We start from the raw sequence: 16,888 nt of genomic DNA, 5'->3' as shown, positions 1-16,888 counted from the left end.
AATGATACAATGGAGAAGCGCAGCCTTCACGGCGATGACCTTTGTCTTTTTCTCCGATCGACAGTAATTAAGTACGTAACTTACTAACATAAATTAAAAGCGAGTCGACATGCAAACTGACTGATTTAGTCATGCAATACTTCCGGTACGTCCCGGCGCACTAGCAGTAATGCATTCGACTCGAAGTTAAAAAGTCGATTTTTAGAGACGGCTTTTACCACTAGAAGAACGAAATGATGGCCGCTAATTTGCGCGCGAGACTATATCATAAAAAGGCATTGTCTAATCCACATAATCGTACTATAATAAAGAAAATTAATTTTATAAAAAATTACTCACTGCTCGGTCAAGGAGAGATAGTACAGTACGGGTAATATAAGCCTGCCGACTGAGCTACTATGCCGATCGCGTAGTGCAGACGCTCTATAATACAAGTGTGTTGTGAGTGAACCCAGTGAAGGTCACACAATGAACATTCTCCAGGCGCACACTGGCGCTGCGACCGTGTTACGCAACACCCCAAAACCCCACTCGATTATCGATTCTTGATGAATCAAGGGAATATGGAGACGCGAGCGCACCCGCGCGCGCAAACGAGGGAAGAGCGTATTTCCTAGTCTAACAAATCCATCTTGAAACGACGGCGGTTGGCTACCCGGTATAAGTACATATGTGTATATATCGCCAAACGACGATATTGCGCACATACAAAGCAGCGCACTGCAGCGAATTTCGCCCTTCGTATAATATTCCCGTCTGGATCTATCGATAGGTTTTCTGGTGGCATGCGCGTCCTGCGTACTTGTGTAACTGTGTATATACTCCAAACAGCAAACTCTCTGCCTGGCATCTTCCTTTGGGCGATTGTATCGCGGTGTGCGTATAGCTTTGGCGTGTAACTGTGTATGTGTGTATAATACACAAAGTGTGTATTGGCCGTTGTGCAGTCCAGGCCGTTGCATATTCCACTGAATAGGAGGATAGTAACTTGTGAAATCACGCTTATCAAAGCTAAACGGGTAATATATTGTCACTGCCAGCTGCAGCAGGAGCATCGCGCGATTCTTCGGGAAGATTGACAGTGACTCGTCGCCTTTTCTTTACCTGTAACACAGGGATTTTACAAGCGCCCACTGTTACACTGACAGTGAACTGTCGTAGGGCGCGCGCGTACTGTACACACGCGTCCAGTATAGCCGTGGCTATTGTTCACCGTGTTGTGACATGTTAGCTGTTTTTATCTCTGTGCCTATATACAGCCAATGACATAACGGCGTTCCATTGACAAGGCTATCCTGTCGGCCATTTATCAGAGGAAAATATACTGTAGTTTGATTTTCGTGACGTTGGGGAGCTTTTCTTCTTGGCATTGGCTTCATCCCAGTTTGCACGGTTTCCGGTCAGCGCCACGACGTAAGTTATTTGATGAATACCGTGTGTTGGGTATGTGTGTGTCTGTGGTGTATCGGTGGGCATTGATTGGAAAGGTGGTCGTTAAGCATTTGTCACACAGAGAGAAGAGACAGAGAGATAGAGAGAGAGATGGGGACGATGAAAAACACTCGAGTCATCCTCATCATGCTCCCTCTAATTAGATATGTATAGTATTATGTCGTAGACGTGACTGTATAAGTACCGTCTGTAGCGATAATATCTGCGGAACATATTCTACTTTTATAACTTTGAGCCGTCATTCTGGGTGAAAGTCTGCAGTGCAAAGAAATCATTAGTGCAGAAAACTAGTATCGAAATTTTTAAGCTTGCATTGGGAGTTTGTTCTGATTTATTTAAGTTTTGCAAAATTTTTATTCTCCAATGAGGATATTCAAGGAGGCTTGATCATTTATACATACGAATGTATCGATACTGAATGGCGCCAGCTGTTGGATAACATAAGCTAAGATTTTGGTTTGTGGTGCTTTTCTCAAGGAAGTGGGATAAAACTGGGAGTATACGGATGTTTACTGCACCCACGGTTTACGCCAGTTGTGGTGATCTGGTCAGTTTCCTACTGTAGATTTGGTTGATTATCACAGCATTTGCTGCTATATCTCCTGCGTACGCCGTACCTGTTTCTAAATTAATTCGGGTGTGGCTTCGGCTTGGGAATTTTTTCAAACCATTTACTTCCGCTCAAGTTTATATTATGCAGTATCGTTTATATTATGCAGTATCCTGATACACAAGAATTATGAAATGAATAATATTAGCATAACCATTTCATGTGCTAATCAAGCAGCGCCAAATAAATGTCTTGCGATTACCGTCAACAAAAATCTAACTAATTGCTGTACAAACATTTGGAATTACTGTCTTATGCTTAAAAATATTTTGGAACCTTTTCTTCTTCTTCTTTTTTTCTTGCATTACTGTACTTTAATATGTACTGTATTTAGCAAAATATTGGAGGAAGAACTGTGTCCTGATCAGCAGAATAAGGATATGAGCCACCGTAATGTTTTGCGGTGTTGAAGTCATTCTTGTTCGTTTTAAAAATAAACTATCGTTAGCTGGAATCCGTGCCACTACATCAGTAAACAAAACACATATGCACTGTTAATTCCAATTGGAAGTAGTACTAGTTACAGTTGTTTTCATAAAATTTCGCTACGATAATGATTGTACATCTTTTGTGTAATTCTGTCTTATTGCGTTTAAACACTACAATACAGTGTACAGTAGGTGTAAACCTGGAAATGCATACGATTAGCGTATTCGAATGATAGCTGTGGGCATGTGATTTAGGTCGATACCTTTCACGAAACTGATTAACCGTCAACGCATTTCCGGTGCGCGTAGTATTGTAAGGAATTTAATACAATGCGTTCACGAGGCATAACACTGTCCGACAAAGTCACGGCTATACAGAGAACCGTCTTCCAGACACGAAACATATATGGCTTCTGTCTGGACGCGCAATGAATTACTGCCGTCTTTTCCCTTTTTTGGCAAATTAACCGATGAGCACTTTTTAATGGGGAATGAGTCGTAAAGCCGGGGTGGGTACCGAGCTGACGAATTTCCCTATATATCCGCTCGATTTCGATCGGGCCCTACACTGCTTCTGCTGTCGCCGTTAATTTTCGCCCAATGATTTCCGCCCGTTGGTGTTGACGTCCACTTGAAATATGTGTACCCAAGTGTTGTGCTTACTTATGGAATTATGACTTAACCCCCGGGTTGGCTGTCATGGGGCAAAAACACTGGCCGCGCGCGCGCTCGACTCTCCCGGTTGAAAATACCGGCGACATAGTACGCGTTGCGCGCCTGATGCAACATTGTCGATGAAGTACTTTATGCATTGTGGCAGCACTTGGGATATAAATAAGGAGTCCAGCTGGATTCGTATGATTGGGCCTATATACAACATCCCCCGGCCCCTGTTTAATAGGTAATACACAGAATGTGCGCACACACTGTGTATAGCCGGACGATGCGCGTATGTTGGCGGTTGCGTGAATGCAACCGTGGGTCTAAAGATGCTTTATGGACTGGATGAGTATCTTGTAGGATTTTATTGATCTTTCATCGTCCTTTGTGATATTTGCTGTAAGGGTTAAAAAATCGACAAGTAGCGAAAAACAGTTTTCCCTACAGGCGGTGACGATTTTAAATGCTCGCGTGACGCATATACACGGCGCAAAGTCCGGCGCTAATGAAACGGTGCGGAAAAAAACGATTACTTCATTGCCCTGACAATATTTATATCTCGATTGTTTGGTGAATAACTGTGCAGGTTTTTCTTTGCTAAACAAACACTGCATCCAACAAAATTTCTTAATTTTTCATGAACAGCTAAGTTCATGGAATCGCAATGAGATATCAAATGTTCAAAACAACTGTTGTGCACGCACGTGGATATATTTGTAGATATTAGTCCAGTAGATACGTACGTAGAGTAGTGAGTCTAGGGACTATATAATTATCTACTCGTAGTAGTTAGAAACAGTGCTGCAATGTTCTCAATTTGGTAGAGAAACTTCCTGTTCTCCACATAACATACGCGCTTCTTGAAACAAAAAATGCACCCGGAAAGGTTTTTGAATCACGGAAGGTTTTTGAAACCTTTGAAGATTGTCCCGGTTAATCACACATTTACACGCACCGAGGACGGCCGGATCCGGAAGCTATTGTTTTCGGTGTCGTGTGTAATATAATCCAGCTTTATGTGACGTTAGGAAATTTATACCTTGAATATCGATGCATGTAATTAGCAGGTATACACTGTACTAGGATTTTAAAACCGTTAATACCAAGCCATTATTATTTCGGAAAACGCGTAATACGATTGACGTAAATGCATTACCGCATCAAAACACGCCTTGACAGTTGTGACATGTGTGCTACTCTTTCGTCATTAAGCCACGTTCTTATATTTGCTTTGTTTTTCACGGCTGTGCATATCGAATTATTAACTTACTGCTACTGTCCCCTCTTTGTTGTCGAAAAAAGGCTACAGTATGAACTAGCTAGTGATAATACTTAATATCAGAGAGCAGTATAATAATGCTGACGTGATAAGATCGCTATATTTACGTTCGATTCTCTATTAGGCCTAGGAAGGGTAAGATCATTCTGTGTGCTGTTATCTTTAGCCATTTCAGTTTGTTTTCGAGTCTTCATATATTCTTTACTTGAATCTCCATTTTTTCAAAAAAAGACACATTGCGAGAATGTGAAAGCATACCTCTAATGCTACCACATTCTCGTATATTCCTTGCTTGGATTGCGTAAATGCAGATTCTGGGCATTGTAGGGCATCGCTGAGAATTAAAGCATATCGCATAGCATATGATATATTAAAGCATATCGCTTGCTGTGTTTGACGAAATAAGAAGATAAAATGCTTCATATGCTATGCGATATGCTTTAAAGCGTATAGTTCGTGGTCGCGTGAATGCATTTGCTAGGAAATATACGCATTGGTACTTTGTACTACAATATTCAAATGAATAAATCTGCCTTTCCGGACCGGTTCATTTTTTTTATGGACTTTGATACGCCACTTACTAATTTTGTTTATAAATACGGTTAGAACAAAAGACTTTGTCCAAAAACTTATTCCATGCTCTGAAAATTGTGTGTTGTATGTCATATTATACAGTGGATGTATGAGCAGGAGTACCTGCAGAGCAATTTGGGATACCAGGCGGCAGGCACTCTGTATATATGTTTACAAAATTATTATTCTACTCCGTGTCAGAGCTACCTTGCAGTTGCTGCGAATGTACTTTTGTTTACAAGTAAGTTTAACCGGTTTTACTTGGTTTTTTTAGGCACTAAATACCTAATAATCAGTCGTATTGAATCTGCAACGCAATTGTACTGAATTCGCAACACAGCAGCAGCCATTAGCTACGAGTAGATTACTGCTTATTAGAATTTTCTGGTAACCTCAAAAGTACTCTGCATATCGCACGTGTTTACGAAGAGCAAGTCATTTCTGCGTCCATTCGAAGTTTTTTAATAATATTTACCTATATCTTATCCGCAGTATTACTGTTTCTAATGGCTAAGAAAGCGAAGCAAAACTCAAGCGTTTAATTTGTTTTCGCCACGTTCTGTTGCTTGCCCGCTACCCTTTTTATAAATACTAAGATATATAAATCATGTGTATATTGTGTGCCTTACGTAGAAACAGGAAGCTCCTTTGGTTCATCAGTCATGAGTATAGACGATAGTCAGTAATGTTTGTTTATCATTACGAATAATAACTAGTTATACAATAATAATTAAGATGCTGCATTCCTTTCGCTTTACCGGTTAGTATCAAAGCGCCAAAAGAGGTAAAAGTATACAGGACGTTACAGCAAAATTTTTGTTGCAGTTCTGTACCCCATGACCTACATGGTTTGATTTTTCTGCTCGTTGCGTTATAGGTAGAAATCATGGTTCATGAACGCTTAAAATTTGTCTAAAATTTTTCTTTAAGTTTTTTGTGAGTTATGTAGTTTAAAATGTCGTTAACGTTCGGGACTCGGGTTGATAAGCATAAGGTTGTAATGCTGCATAAAACATGGCTAGCTTTTGTTAACCAAAAATATGATACTACTTGTAAATTCATTAACGTTGCTAATTGCAGTGACATATTTAATTCAGAGCAGTTCAAAGTAATTTAAGCTGACTGCGTCATTAACACGTCTAGTATTAACTGAAAATTGCAGTTTTTAATTACATATATACTTCAACAATCTGAGGAATTATTTAAACAATAGATCATCATCAGTAACAAAATTCACAGCAAAATAATTACAAGTGGCGTTTCCGACCCATCCGTGGATTCGATGTTAATTTTAATTGAATTCAGAGTGATATTGCTATCGTTGTTGTGTTATGTAATTTCCGGTGTCCCTACAATTAATTGTTTACTCGACCGCAGAGCACGGGTGTGGTTAACGCATGAACGGCATCACTAATCAGTGCCGGACACCGTAATTTGCCATTTTGGGAAGTGACGTTGTGCATACGCGACATATACACATTGAAGCCTAATGATAGCAATTACATCGTTTCCAATTTATCCGTCTGACCGGAATGCCATTTTGTAGATTGAGACTCACTCCACTCCCCGATTGTTCCCGTGGTTAATTTACTAAGCACAACCCAAACAGAATCATCATCAATCATGGCACCGGCAAAAGGCACCGGCGCCCCAGCCGCTGCCAACGGCGACGTGGCGGATCCCGCGGCACCACCGGTTCCCCGCACCGAACTGGAGGAAATCCAGCTGCAGATCGGTCAACAATCAGACGAGGTAAAGATAGCACAATTATTAGACTAATTTAGGATTTCAGTTCAAACATGCAGGCATATAGGTTGCTGCCGAACACGTCCTTCTAAAACTATTAACTGTACCACATGCATTTACTATACGAAGTATTTCCTGTATTCATCTTCCTTTCCACATTATTTGCTTATCATACTAAAGTTTTAAAATGCATTAATATTGTCAGACATAGTAGTGTAAGGTTACAGAAATGCATAATTTGCTGTCCTAGATATTGTGTGAGAAAGTCACAGCGTTAGCGTTTACAAGCTGTCGGCGTCTGTTGTTTTTGGTTTGATTGTCATGTTTCATTTGACTGAAGATTTTAAAGAAGCAATATTAAACACCGCGTAGAGGGTACATGGTATAATTATAACATGAGGAGGTTGGTGTATACTTGTGTCTGCACTGTACATCGAATGCGCTCCAGAAAAAAATAGTTACTTGCAACTTGCAAGGGAACTGCATTGATATTAATGGTTTAGGGTTTAATTACATCGTTTTTTCATTACACCACTAAATAAATAACTGCTGTACTGGAAGATCGACGTTTTCTACCCTAAACCTGGAGTCGCGGCTTTGTGACATTCGTTTTTTGTGGTATGTGGTACTTGATCCAGCGGCTGCTCCGAATCAGTTCAGTGTACATGTACCATCTAGTCGTCTCCACCAAATAGGTGTTACGTCACAAATAAAATCGCTTCCTCCCGCAGTCCATAAGCGCCATGTTGGATTGTGATGACTGGAACCGGTCAATATACATATTAAGCGTATATGCGCGTTCATGGAACATCATCGCCAGTCCTGTGTAACTCATCCAGCGCAGTCGCCGGAAGTTCGCCCCGACTGCACCGAGTGCATGTACAGATAAAAACCATATGGGCGTACAAGTATACTACACATATGAAATTTGGGTCCGGCAGACTTCCCGGGGAGACTGCGTTAATGTTGATGGAATTGCTGATGCGATGACTCCATGTGCCTTATGATCTGTACATCCTGAACATGCTGGTGTGGTGGATCGAAGCCGTAAGCGAAGGGTTTCAGCTGTAAAATCGACTGACTTTTCGTGTGGATAGGAATTAAGTCCTGCATAGTGCAATCTGCCGATATCTCTATCGTATATTATGTCAGGGCTGCTCTTCCGCTTCACAAGGTGGAACTTTGAGACTGCATTCGCTTGTTATATTTTTCGCCGACTTTTGCAAGTTTTTTATTTACAATGGTTTTACAGTTTATACGAATCGTATTTAAGAATTCAGATTGTGCTCTAAACTACGGTCGAGTTTAGAAAATGCCGTTATCTGTAATCAACGCAACTATTTCGTTTATTAGAAACTGTAGGTTCGTACTGAGGAACTGAAGAACAAACAATTTTGAGCTGTGTGTGTGATTTTGTCTCCCTTATCGTGATCGAGTTGCAAATGATTTTGCGGTTCCTGAAACGATAAAGCGAACAAAAAATCAAAAGTTGGCACCACCACAGAAATTCAACTATAAACAATAAGCACAACATGCTTTTAAAGTTTCTTGTGCAGTCCTAGTGCCAACTCCATTTCACTCGTATCCTTTCGAGCGAAAAAAAAATTTCATTAGCATACTTTGCACTAGAGTCTAAAATATAATTGCAGAATGAAATAGCAATTCGATTGTTAATTGGTGACGTTTTGATTTTTCTAGAAAGTTATCGTGTATGATAAATGAAAACGAAAATCTGATGAAGAATTGTGCTTACGTTGGTTTATTTTTTCCGAATTCGTCTAATCCAACAGTTCATTTCAGTTGGTTTGAAGCGTAAATACAATCGAAGCTGCACAATCTGGTGGGACACTGGCCATGGGAATCTCAAGCAGTTCGCTTGCAGTTAGCTTTCTTGTCGACCTTTACCACAGTTTACGCCTTTTACCGACATGTCTATAAGACATTTTACGACTATATAAACAGCCCATCTTGCTTGTTCAGTTCCATTGAAGACATTGATTTACAGTTATACATATATCAAACGATCCTACAACGATCGGGATTTTCTTTCCTTGAAACGCGATCGAGACGTTGACCGCGGCAACAATTTTTTGGACGCTATTGTGTTCAGCCAGCTGCATCGCATTGGAAGATGGCAGGGTATACGACAAACCATTCCTGTCATGCAATACAACCACAACACATAATCAGACAGTATATATACGCACTTGCTCGATCCGGACACGGCCGTAATATGTTTTCTAGCAGGACATAAAATGGGGAGAAAAGTTTCGATTTTTGGTTTGTGCAGCCGCGTATATACTTTGTATATCTGCATACGGCAGACGAGGGGAGGAATAGAAAAGCAACTAGTGTCGAGTGATATAGCGCGGATCGTAAATGATAGTTCATCTGTGGCTTTTTACAATTCTCCTCGTTTCCCCCGGTCCAACGATCGATGTTAAGTACTGACTTTATTTCGCATACACTCTGCTCCTCTGTGATATATACATCCCAGCGCCCCGACTGTATAGGTGCGTTCCCGAATGCGTGTTGCCCGTGTCAACGGGAAGAGAGGCCGGCTATGCATTTTTCCTTCTCCAGGATCATATATATGACAATATGCTGTACACGCGGCGGTTGGTCGTACGTTTATGTATTGAGCCTGTATTTTTATCCCGTCATCAGTTTACTCCGGGTATTATATGACCTCTTGTATATTCAGTCATATATACAATATCTATGTATTTCGCTCTGGTCACCCATAACGCAATCTGCACCATTTTCCCTATCCCCACCAAAAGTTGGCCAGCATCCCGGTGTATAGAATTCCCAACTCTACATAAATGCGTAATTGCCGCACAAAGTATGTTGGTTCAATAAAGAGCCATTTTGTGTCTCCATCTTGAGTAAATTTCTCTCCATTGCATGTCAACCACTTGAAAATTGTGCGAATGCTGCACTGCTGCCGCTTTCAGCTGGCTGTGGAGAAAAAACCCACCACTGCCACTCGGACCATGTGCGCTGCCTGTTACTTACCGAGCTTTGTTGGATTAAATTAAAAAGTCAACCCACAATAAGCAGATATACATAGGAAAAGACCGCGCCCGAATGTCTGCATGGGATTGTATAGTGGAGTGTGCATTTGTGTTTGGTGGGCATGTCGTTAACCTGTTATTTCGCGGCGATGTTCCTCCTGGGTGGCCGGCTAATCCCTTCTGGGCCCTTGTCGTCCGCCTGAACACTTGGTCATATATCGGTCCGAATTGTATTCTCCGGCATCCGTTTATAACGTTGACGATTTGACGATATGTATTATTAAATTTATCCGGGAGGACCTTTTTCCCTCTTCGCGTCACTTTCGATTTACATGATTCTCCAAACTACGTGTGCGGCGAAATATATTTCCACTGGATTTACACTTCGTGACACGGCATATATATGTATGCGGTGTCGTTTCAGTGGTCACACATCCAATCCGATCCGGCAATGTTGCTCGCGCATGTGTCATTAGGGTGGTGGTTTTTTTCTACGCGGGAATAATCGCTGTCGATTAATCCGCTTATTCTGAATCCCGCGTTTTCCGTATAGAGAGAGCGGTTGCCTTTCATGACAAAGCTGTGATAAAGCGTACTGTGTGTGTGCGGGGAGATAATTATTGGTATATAGAAGATAAAAATGGCCACAACCAAAAGCAATACCGGAAGTGCGGCTGGCCGAGCGCCGCGGAAGACCGGGAAAGACGCTGCCGAACCCATTGATCTTAAAACTCTTGATTTGAACTTAAGGGGTGATAACGAAACTGAGCCTGAGCCACCGCGAAAAAGTAGTTTAGAAGTGCAGATTGATGATTCCATGTACGAGGTAACCTATATCCTTCGGTAGTTTCAGCTTTATTATCACTCTCGTATATTTGAACATATTAATACCTATAATAAAAGATGTAACGTAAGTCTGGAATTATCGGACCGCGTAATGGTTTTAAGGGAAATACTTAATTATTTTTTGTTGACATGAAAGCCGTATTTAGTCGGATGCTGTGCAAGTTTTCGAATGAATAGTTTCGCTTTTAGCGATATTTGCAAGTGACTGCCTCCTTGCATGAAATCGGTAAACTTTCGCACTTGGAAACTTTACATAAATATAAAGGTCACAAGAAATTCATGTATTACTGTTAATGTTTACCAGGATATTTCGGCGCTTAATGCACCGGCGTATTCGTGAAAATGCCAAGTTTTTAATTAAGGAAATTGATGTATAATGAGCAGCCGGTACAAAGAGAGAAGGTGTTCGGCAGCACATTACGCTTGATCAGCGGAACTGGACTATTGATTGTTGCTTGTGTATGGTGTGTTATATGTGGTTTGCTGTTGAATTGATGTTTCCTTTCATTTGTAGACCTTGGATTCCACGCGCCGGATGGTGCAGATGCTGGAAGAGGTAATTAGGCATTTGAGTCAAATTGAAAATTTATCGCTGCTGCGAGTGCTAGTGCATGTTAGCAATTCTCCAGGCTATGCGTGTGCGTGTGGAGCTGAGGGAAATACTGTACTTTATCACAGGGAAAAAATACCCACTGCACTTCCACTCAGTAAACTCGCACACCGGTAACTCCATCTGGCTAGTCGATTAATAATTCCCATGCATCGTAACGGGCTTAAATACTGGTTATTAATACGATGTATTTTCACCCATGACGTAATTTATTATCGCAATCAGTTTACGGAAAAACCATGATCAGAATACGATCATAATCATTATTATGTAACATGCATTAAATCTTGAGAACGACGGTTCTCTTTTTATGGCATCTGCTGTTTCAGTTTTACAACTACATTGTCGATTTTTCAAGTATATCTTTAATAAATAAAGTCCATACGGGTATATTTTTTCAGTCTGGTAAATCCAATATAACCGAGATAAAATGAGATCAAGAAAAATGGATCCAAGTAAACAAAATAGAAAGCCTGCCCACTCAGTTACCCAATCAACATTTGCCGCACCTAAAGCTTTTTCGGCTGTAATTAAATTTGTGCGTAATAATGCGATGATGTGGTGCGAATTTTATACGCAAATAAATCTTCCACTTCTTACACAGCAGCTAAGAAATAATTCTTCTCCCACAAAAGCTTATGCGAGGCACAAATATGAGGTAGGCGAAATTTATGTACAAAAAAAATGGAATTTACCGACTCTTACCGCATTTTCAAGCTCTTTTTCCGTGGTCGATTAACAGAAGATTACACGACTGACTGTAAATTTTGTGTACGTAGGACCACCATGTTTTCGATTTATTTTAGAAGACCCATGTTAAGCCGGAATATTATCCTACCGTATATGGTAGATTCTCTTCGCTTGCGCTGAAATCAGATAAAATTTCATATTTCCGTTCGCTTAACTTGAACCAATTGCCTTGAGCGATTTTGATGAGCATACTGGGCCCGGCGACATGACGTTACTGGTGTCTCACCAGTTACCCTTCCTGTCAATTTCATTTATCTCCCAGGAGGCTACTAAATCCCTGACCATAACCATGCCTGCAAAACATATATCGTCCAAACTCCGAACGGGGAGCTAGTCAATGAGTAAACCAAAGGATTAAGCTAAACAGACATGGGCACTGCTTACCATATTTTTTTCTCTGGATACTATACTCTGTATATGCGCAGTAAACATTTATGCCATGCGTACTCATCCACTTCTCTAGAGTCTAGATTCCGTTTTCGATTCATGAACTTGCCGATAAACGCGAAAATGCAGAGATCGGTACATGATGAATTCACAAAATCAGCCTCTGTTCTTTAAAATCTATATAATTTGCAATTCTGGCATAAACTTATTTTATTTACTAATAAATTAGGCTTTCTTTTAAAAAATGCTCTTATATGTTTTGGTTCAAAAGTTCATCGACATAGGTTAGCGCTTAAATCATGGCATAAATCAAAGCTCAGAAGTTTCTAAATTGCGTGTACGCGTATTGGCACTGTGCGCTTGCTTGCTTGCGATGAATAAATAGCGTTTTGAAATCCCAGTTCTTTTAAATTTTGACGCTCTCATTTACGCTTGGTTGGACAACTGTCGTGTTACGGTTAAAGGCGAATCTAAAATTATTTGCGATAAATTGTGAGCAGATAAGCATACTGCAGAAAAAACCTGATGGTGAAAATGTTGAGTATAAACGCATGCTTGATCTGAGCTGCTTTGTCTTGTTTGATAAATGATCGGAAGTAATGAGAAATTTGCGTTTTTCTCACAAGAGGTGACAAGTGCAATAATTAATCTTGTTGTAGAGTAAAGATGCCGGCATCCGAACTCTGGTTATGTTGGACGAACAAGGAGGTAGGTACAGACGTACAGTCATAAAAACGCGTCATGTAAAACAAGTGCGCGTCGTCTTCATATGACAAGCTGGAAATAGATTCTTGGAAATTATAAATTTTACATAGGAAATGTTTCGGATGGTGTTAGTGTTTTTATATTTTTTTAAATCAATCTTTGCAGCTGCAGTAGTGTACAGAACACTTCTACTGCATGGCTCGCTTGCATATTTTGTACCCTGATACACCATATTTGCATCCGGCGCGAGAAAAAAACTGTAAATTACTTACTATCACCACACATACTAAGTTTAGTGATAACAGTATTTCAGTTAGTTGACGTTAACGCGTTTTATCTATCATAATCCATTTTTATGCTATTGCAGAACAACTGGACAGAATAGAAGAGGGCATGGACCAAATTAACCAGGACATGAAAGAAGCTGAAAAAAATCTAACCGGCTTGGACAAATGTTGTGGATTATGTGTTTGCCCATGGAATAAGTAAGCCTGCGATCGTGCACTACGTGCACGACGGATTTACCACATGCGTATTATGAACTGGTGCAGTAAGGCTTTTCTTATAACTTTGTTGATACTGGTATGCAGTTGTCCAACTACGCTGTTTATCAAACAAAAAGGAAATTCAGTAGTCGCATATTTTTAGCATTTGATCATCGGACGTCGAGTAATTTATTGTGATTCTATTAAAATCAGGGGGAAGAATTTTGAAAAAGGAGCCGACTACGATAAAACATGGAAAGGAAATGATGATGGAAAAAGTGCCGGTGGACCCAGGGTGACTGTGCCAGACGGAGGTGGTCCCTTGATGAGCGGTCACATGTTGACACGGTATTTGTTAGTACGAGATCATATTGATCACTTTAACGATGTACAGATTAGTTATCCGTTACTCTGTTTGTATTTTAACGATTTCCGACAAGAAATCATACCCTTAGTCATGACTGTACGAGTACACTGCGCTGCAATGTTAATTTTTTTTCCTAATGTACATAGTGCTGAATGTTGGTACTATTTATCAGAAAGTTTTGAAATGGCGCATTTCAGTAGAATGTTTTTGGGACTTTTTAAACAATTTACCGTACGCACGTATTGTAAATGTGTTGAAGCCGTACACTTTAAAACAGATCATCACTATTCCAAAAACGTTATTTATTTCAAAAATGTTTTCAAAGTACACGCTTATAAGGTTCTAAGACCTGTTCTTTGCACTTTACGTTAGGATCAGATAGGTGTATATCTGACTTTCTAACTCCGAGTAGGACTTGATGATGTACTACTTACTGTATATATCTATATATATCTACTTTTGAGCACATAATTACTGATCATGTTTTAATATTTCAGTATTACAAACGATGCCAGGGAGGATGAAATGGAAGAGAATCTCGGCCAGGTGTCAACGATGATCAGCAATCTGCGTAATATGGCCGTGGATATGAGCGGTGAAATTGAGACCCAAAACCGGCAGCTGGACCGAATAAACTTGAAAACCGAATCCAACCAGACGCGCATCACCGAAGCCAACAAACGAGCCGACAAACTGCTTAAGAAAGCTTAGAAAGACAAATTTCATCCAACGATGTATCGCTCCACCAACCATGCTAATTACCAACTCTTACTGGCATACCGACCCGGGGATGACCTTTCGATCTTCAGTGTTCTTACGTTTGCTAATTTTCGCATATGTGCGTTGTATGTAATTTTCCATTGAAGAGATATATGAAGCCGCTGCATGCATATATACTCTATGTATTTTGCCAGGTGATCTCCGTAGTTTTAATTCAGTTTCGACATAACCGTATGCACGTACGATTGTCGTTTTCGGTCAGAGTATTTCGCTGCTCGTTAATCTGGTGGTAGACCGGATTAACGACCACTGGCTATAATTCTGATTGGTTTTTACCTGTGTTTGCGCTAGATCAGGTGTTGTCCATGTTGCTGTTAAATTAAATAAATCAATACGTAATTAAAAGTATCCACGTTGTAGACGCAACGACGCACTGGAGGTTACCACTTTGACTGTCAATAATAAATACAGTGGCGAACACCTAAGCAGTCGTTTCGATATCCGACTGCATTTCATACGAGTATAACGTCTTCGTTCAGGTTCTGTTTACGAACTCAGCAACTTTTAATTACAGCGTGCTGTTTATCAAATCTGTACGCATGTCTACACATTGATTTTAAGCGAAGCGACAAGGTAAGGCTAATGTAAAGGTGTTTACATTCAGATTTCAGACATATTTCTTGGTACTATTTTCCAGTATCTGTAGTTCACTTTTGCATTGTGTGGGACCTCTGAAGTAGGCAGATCATTCATATTTGGTGTGAAAACGAAATTTTCGTGCGATATTTGGTTGGGAAATTACTTCGCAAGTTGATTTTTATTGACATTAATTTTTATTAAGTGCAACGTAAAATTCTTGTGAAAAAACATTTAGAAATGCAAATAACATCGTTTGTGCATAGTGACAAAAATCTCTGCTTAAGGGTTGTAGAACGTAATCCTCTATCAAATGTCTACCAGAGAAATACGAAAAAAACATGAGCCGAAGCATAACAATATATTACAAAATTCCACACTCTTAAATGTTACATTGTCTGTCTGCTGCAGTATCTTTTATAAAGTAGTATTGTACGTGATACACGTACAATACAGATTGCTTGTGCAACTTTAAGTGATGGCGCAGTGAAAAGTGTACGTTGTACAAATATTATTTAGTGTTTTCGTCCACAAGCGTATTTGTATAACTACTTTCTTATGTAATGAAAGAAGTTTGCTAAATTTTTTGTGTCTATAATAATTCTAACAGTAACAAAAATTCTTCGAAAATTCTTCCGTTTTACGTAAACCATCCAACGCTTCTTCCTTTGAAAATATCTCTTTTACTTTCGCCACTGGCGGTGTGCGGACTGAACTGCACTGCGTTTTTAATAACTGCTTTCGGAGCTTTTCGCCAGTTTCTACCCGACGCATTTGCAGTTAAGAAAGCAGTTCCGTATTAACTTATAAAAAGGTATTTTAAGATATAAAAATAAAAAGCATGCTCTGTTCAGTTGAGAGAACACAAAAACACCGGAAGAAAATCGGTTCGGAAGGAAAGTGATTAAATGTGAGAGCCGGTGGGCGATGCGGCATAAAGGAACGATATAATCATATGTCACTTGCGACATATGTCCCAGAAGTAGCCGGCAACAATGCAAGCAACTGGCAACGAGTACGAGTACGTAGCTTGCCTTGCTAATGTTTAAGATTATTAAGTAAAGCACCGAAACCGGAAGCAATGACAAGTGGACAGCAAAGTTCGCTAAAACAGGAAGATCTTTTCTTTTGGTCCCTGGTCGGGAAGCATTTCCATATATTACGCAGGTGGTATTAATACCACCTGCGTAATATTGGCAGCCATTGTCCATACCGATTGAAAATGGAAATATTTCCATTTTCAATCGGTATGGACAATGGCTGCCGAAAATTTCTTTCGATCGTTGTTGTCCGGTCGCAGCGGCTATACTTTCCCACATTCATCGACAAGCGCCTTGATATCCTCTCCCTTCGGACCGTAGATCTTGAAGAATGAGCGCGGGAACCATGTAACGTTAACGATTATGGCTGGATGCCGGTGGAAGGCACTGGTAGCGAATACACCTAACGAACCTATACAAGTACACATGCTGTACTTATAAAATAAGACGATATACCAAGTTACCAACTATACAAGTACATATACATTTTAGACACTGTTTGTTTGTTTATATACTGCGGTATTGCATGTAAAGTGTATTTACCTGATCGGTGAATTTCCAAAAGCACTTTGCACTG

The 16,888-nt window shown here is 40.1% G+C and overlaps 1 protein-coding gene across 4 annotated transcripts; it reads left to right on the top strand.

Moving 5' to 3' along the window:
• Positions 1–754: 754 nt before the first annotated feature.
• Positions 755–15,039, top strand: LOC129593903 (synaptosomal-associated protein 25-like). Of its 4 annotated transcripts, none has more exons than XM_055490409.1 (7): positions 755–1,413; positions 6,549–6,754; positions 11,126–11,167; positions 13,018–13,066; positions 13,431–13,548; positions 13,762–13,896; positions 14,413–15,039. In XM_055490409.1, exons 2-7 carry the CDS (start codon positions 6,626–6,628, stop codon positions 14,624–14,626), a joined length of 687 nt encoding a protein of 228 aa, XP_055346384.1. In that variant the 5' UTR covers positions 755–1,413; positions 6,549–6,625; the 3' UTR covers positions 14,627–15,039. The 4 variants fall into 4 exon arrangements, with proteins under 4 accessions (XP_055346384.1, XP_055346385.1, XP_055346383.1 ...); XM_055490410.1 differs by lacking the exon at positions 755–1,413 and adding an exon at positions 1,691–1,999; XM_055490408.1 differs by lacking the exons at positions 755–1,413; positions 6,549–6,754 and adding exons at positions 9,354–9,986; positions 10,190–10,591.
• Positions 15,040–16,888: the final 1,849 nt, after the last annotated feature.

Source organism: Paramacrobiotus metropolitanus, unplaced genomic scaffold (assembly GCF_019649055.1).
Source record: "Paramacrobiotus metropolitanus isolate TYO unplaced genomic scaffold, Prichtersi_v1.0 Parri_scaffold0000064, whole genome shotgun sequence".
In the NCBI taxonomy this organism is placed as follows: domain Eukaryota; kingdom Metazoa; phylum Tardigrada; class Eutardigrada; order Parachela; family Macrobiotidae; genus Paramacrobiotus; species Paramacrobiotus metropolitanus.
Note: the sequence above shows the minus strand (reverse complement) of the source record. Positions and strands in the feature narration are given on the sequence as shown.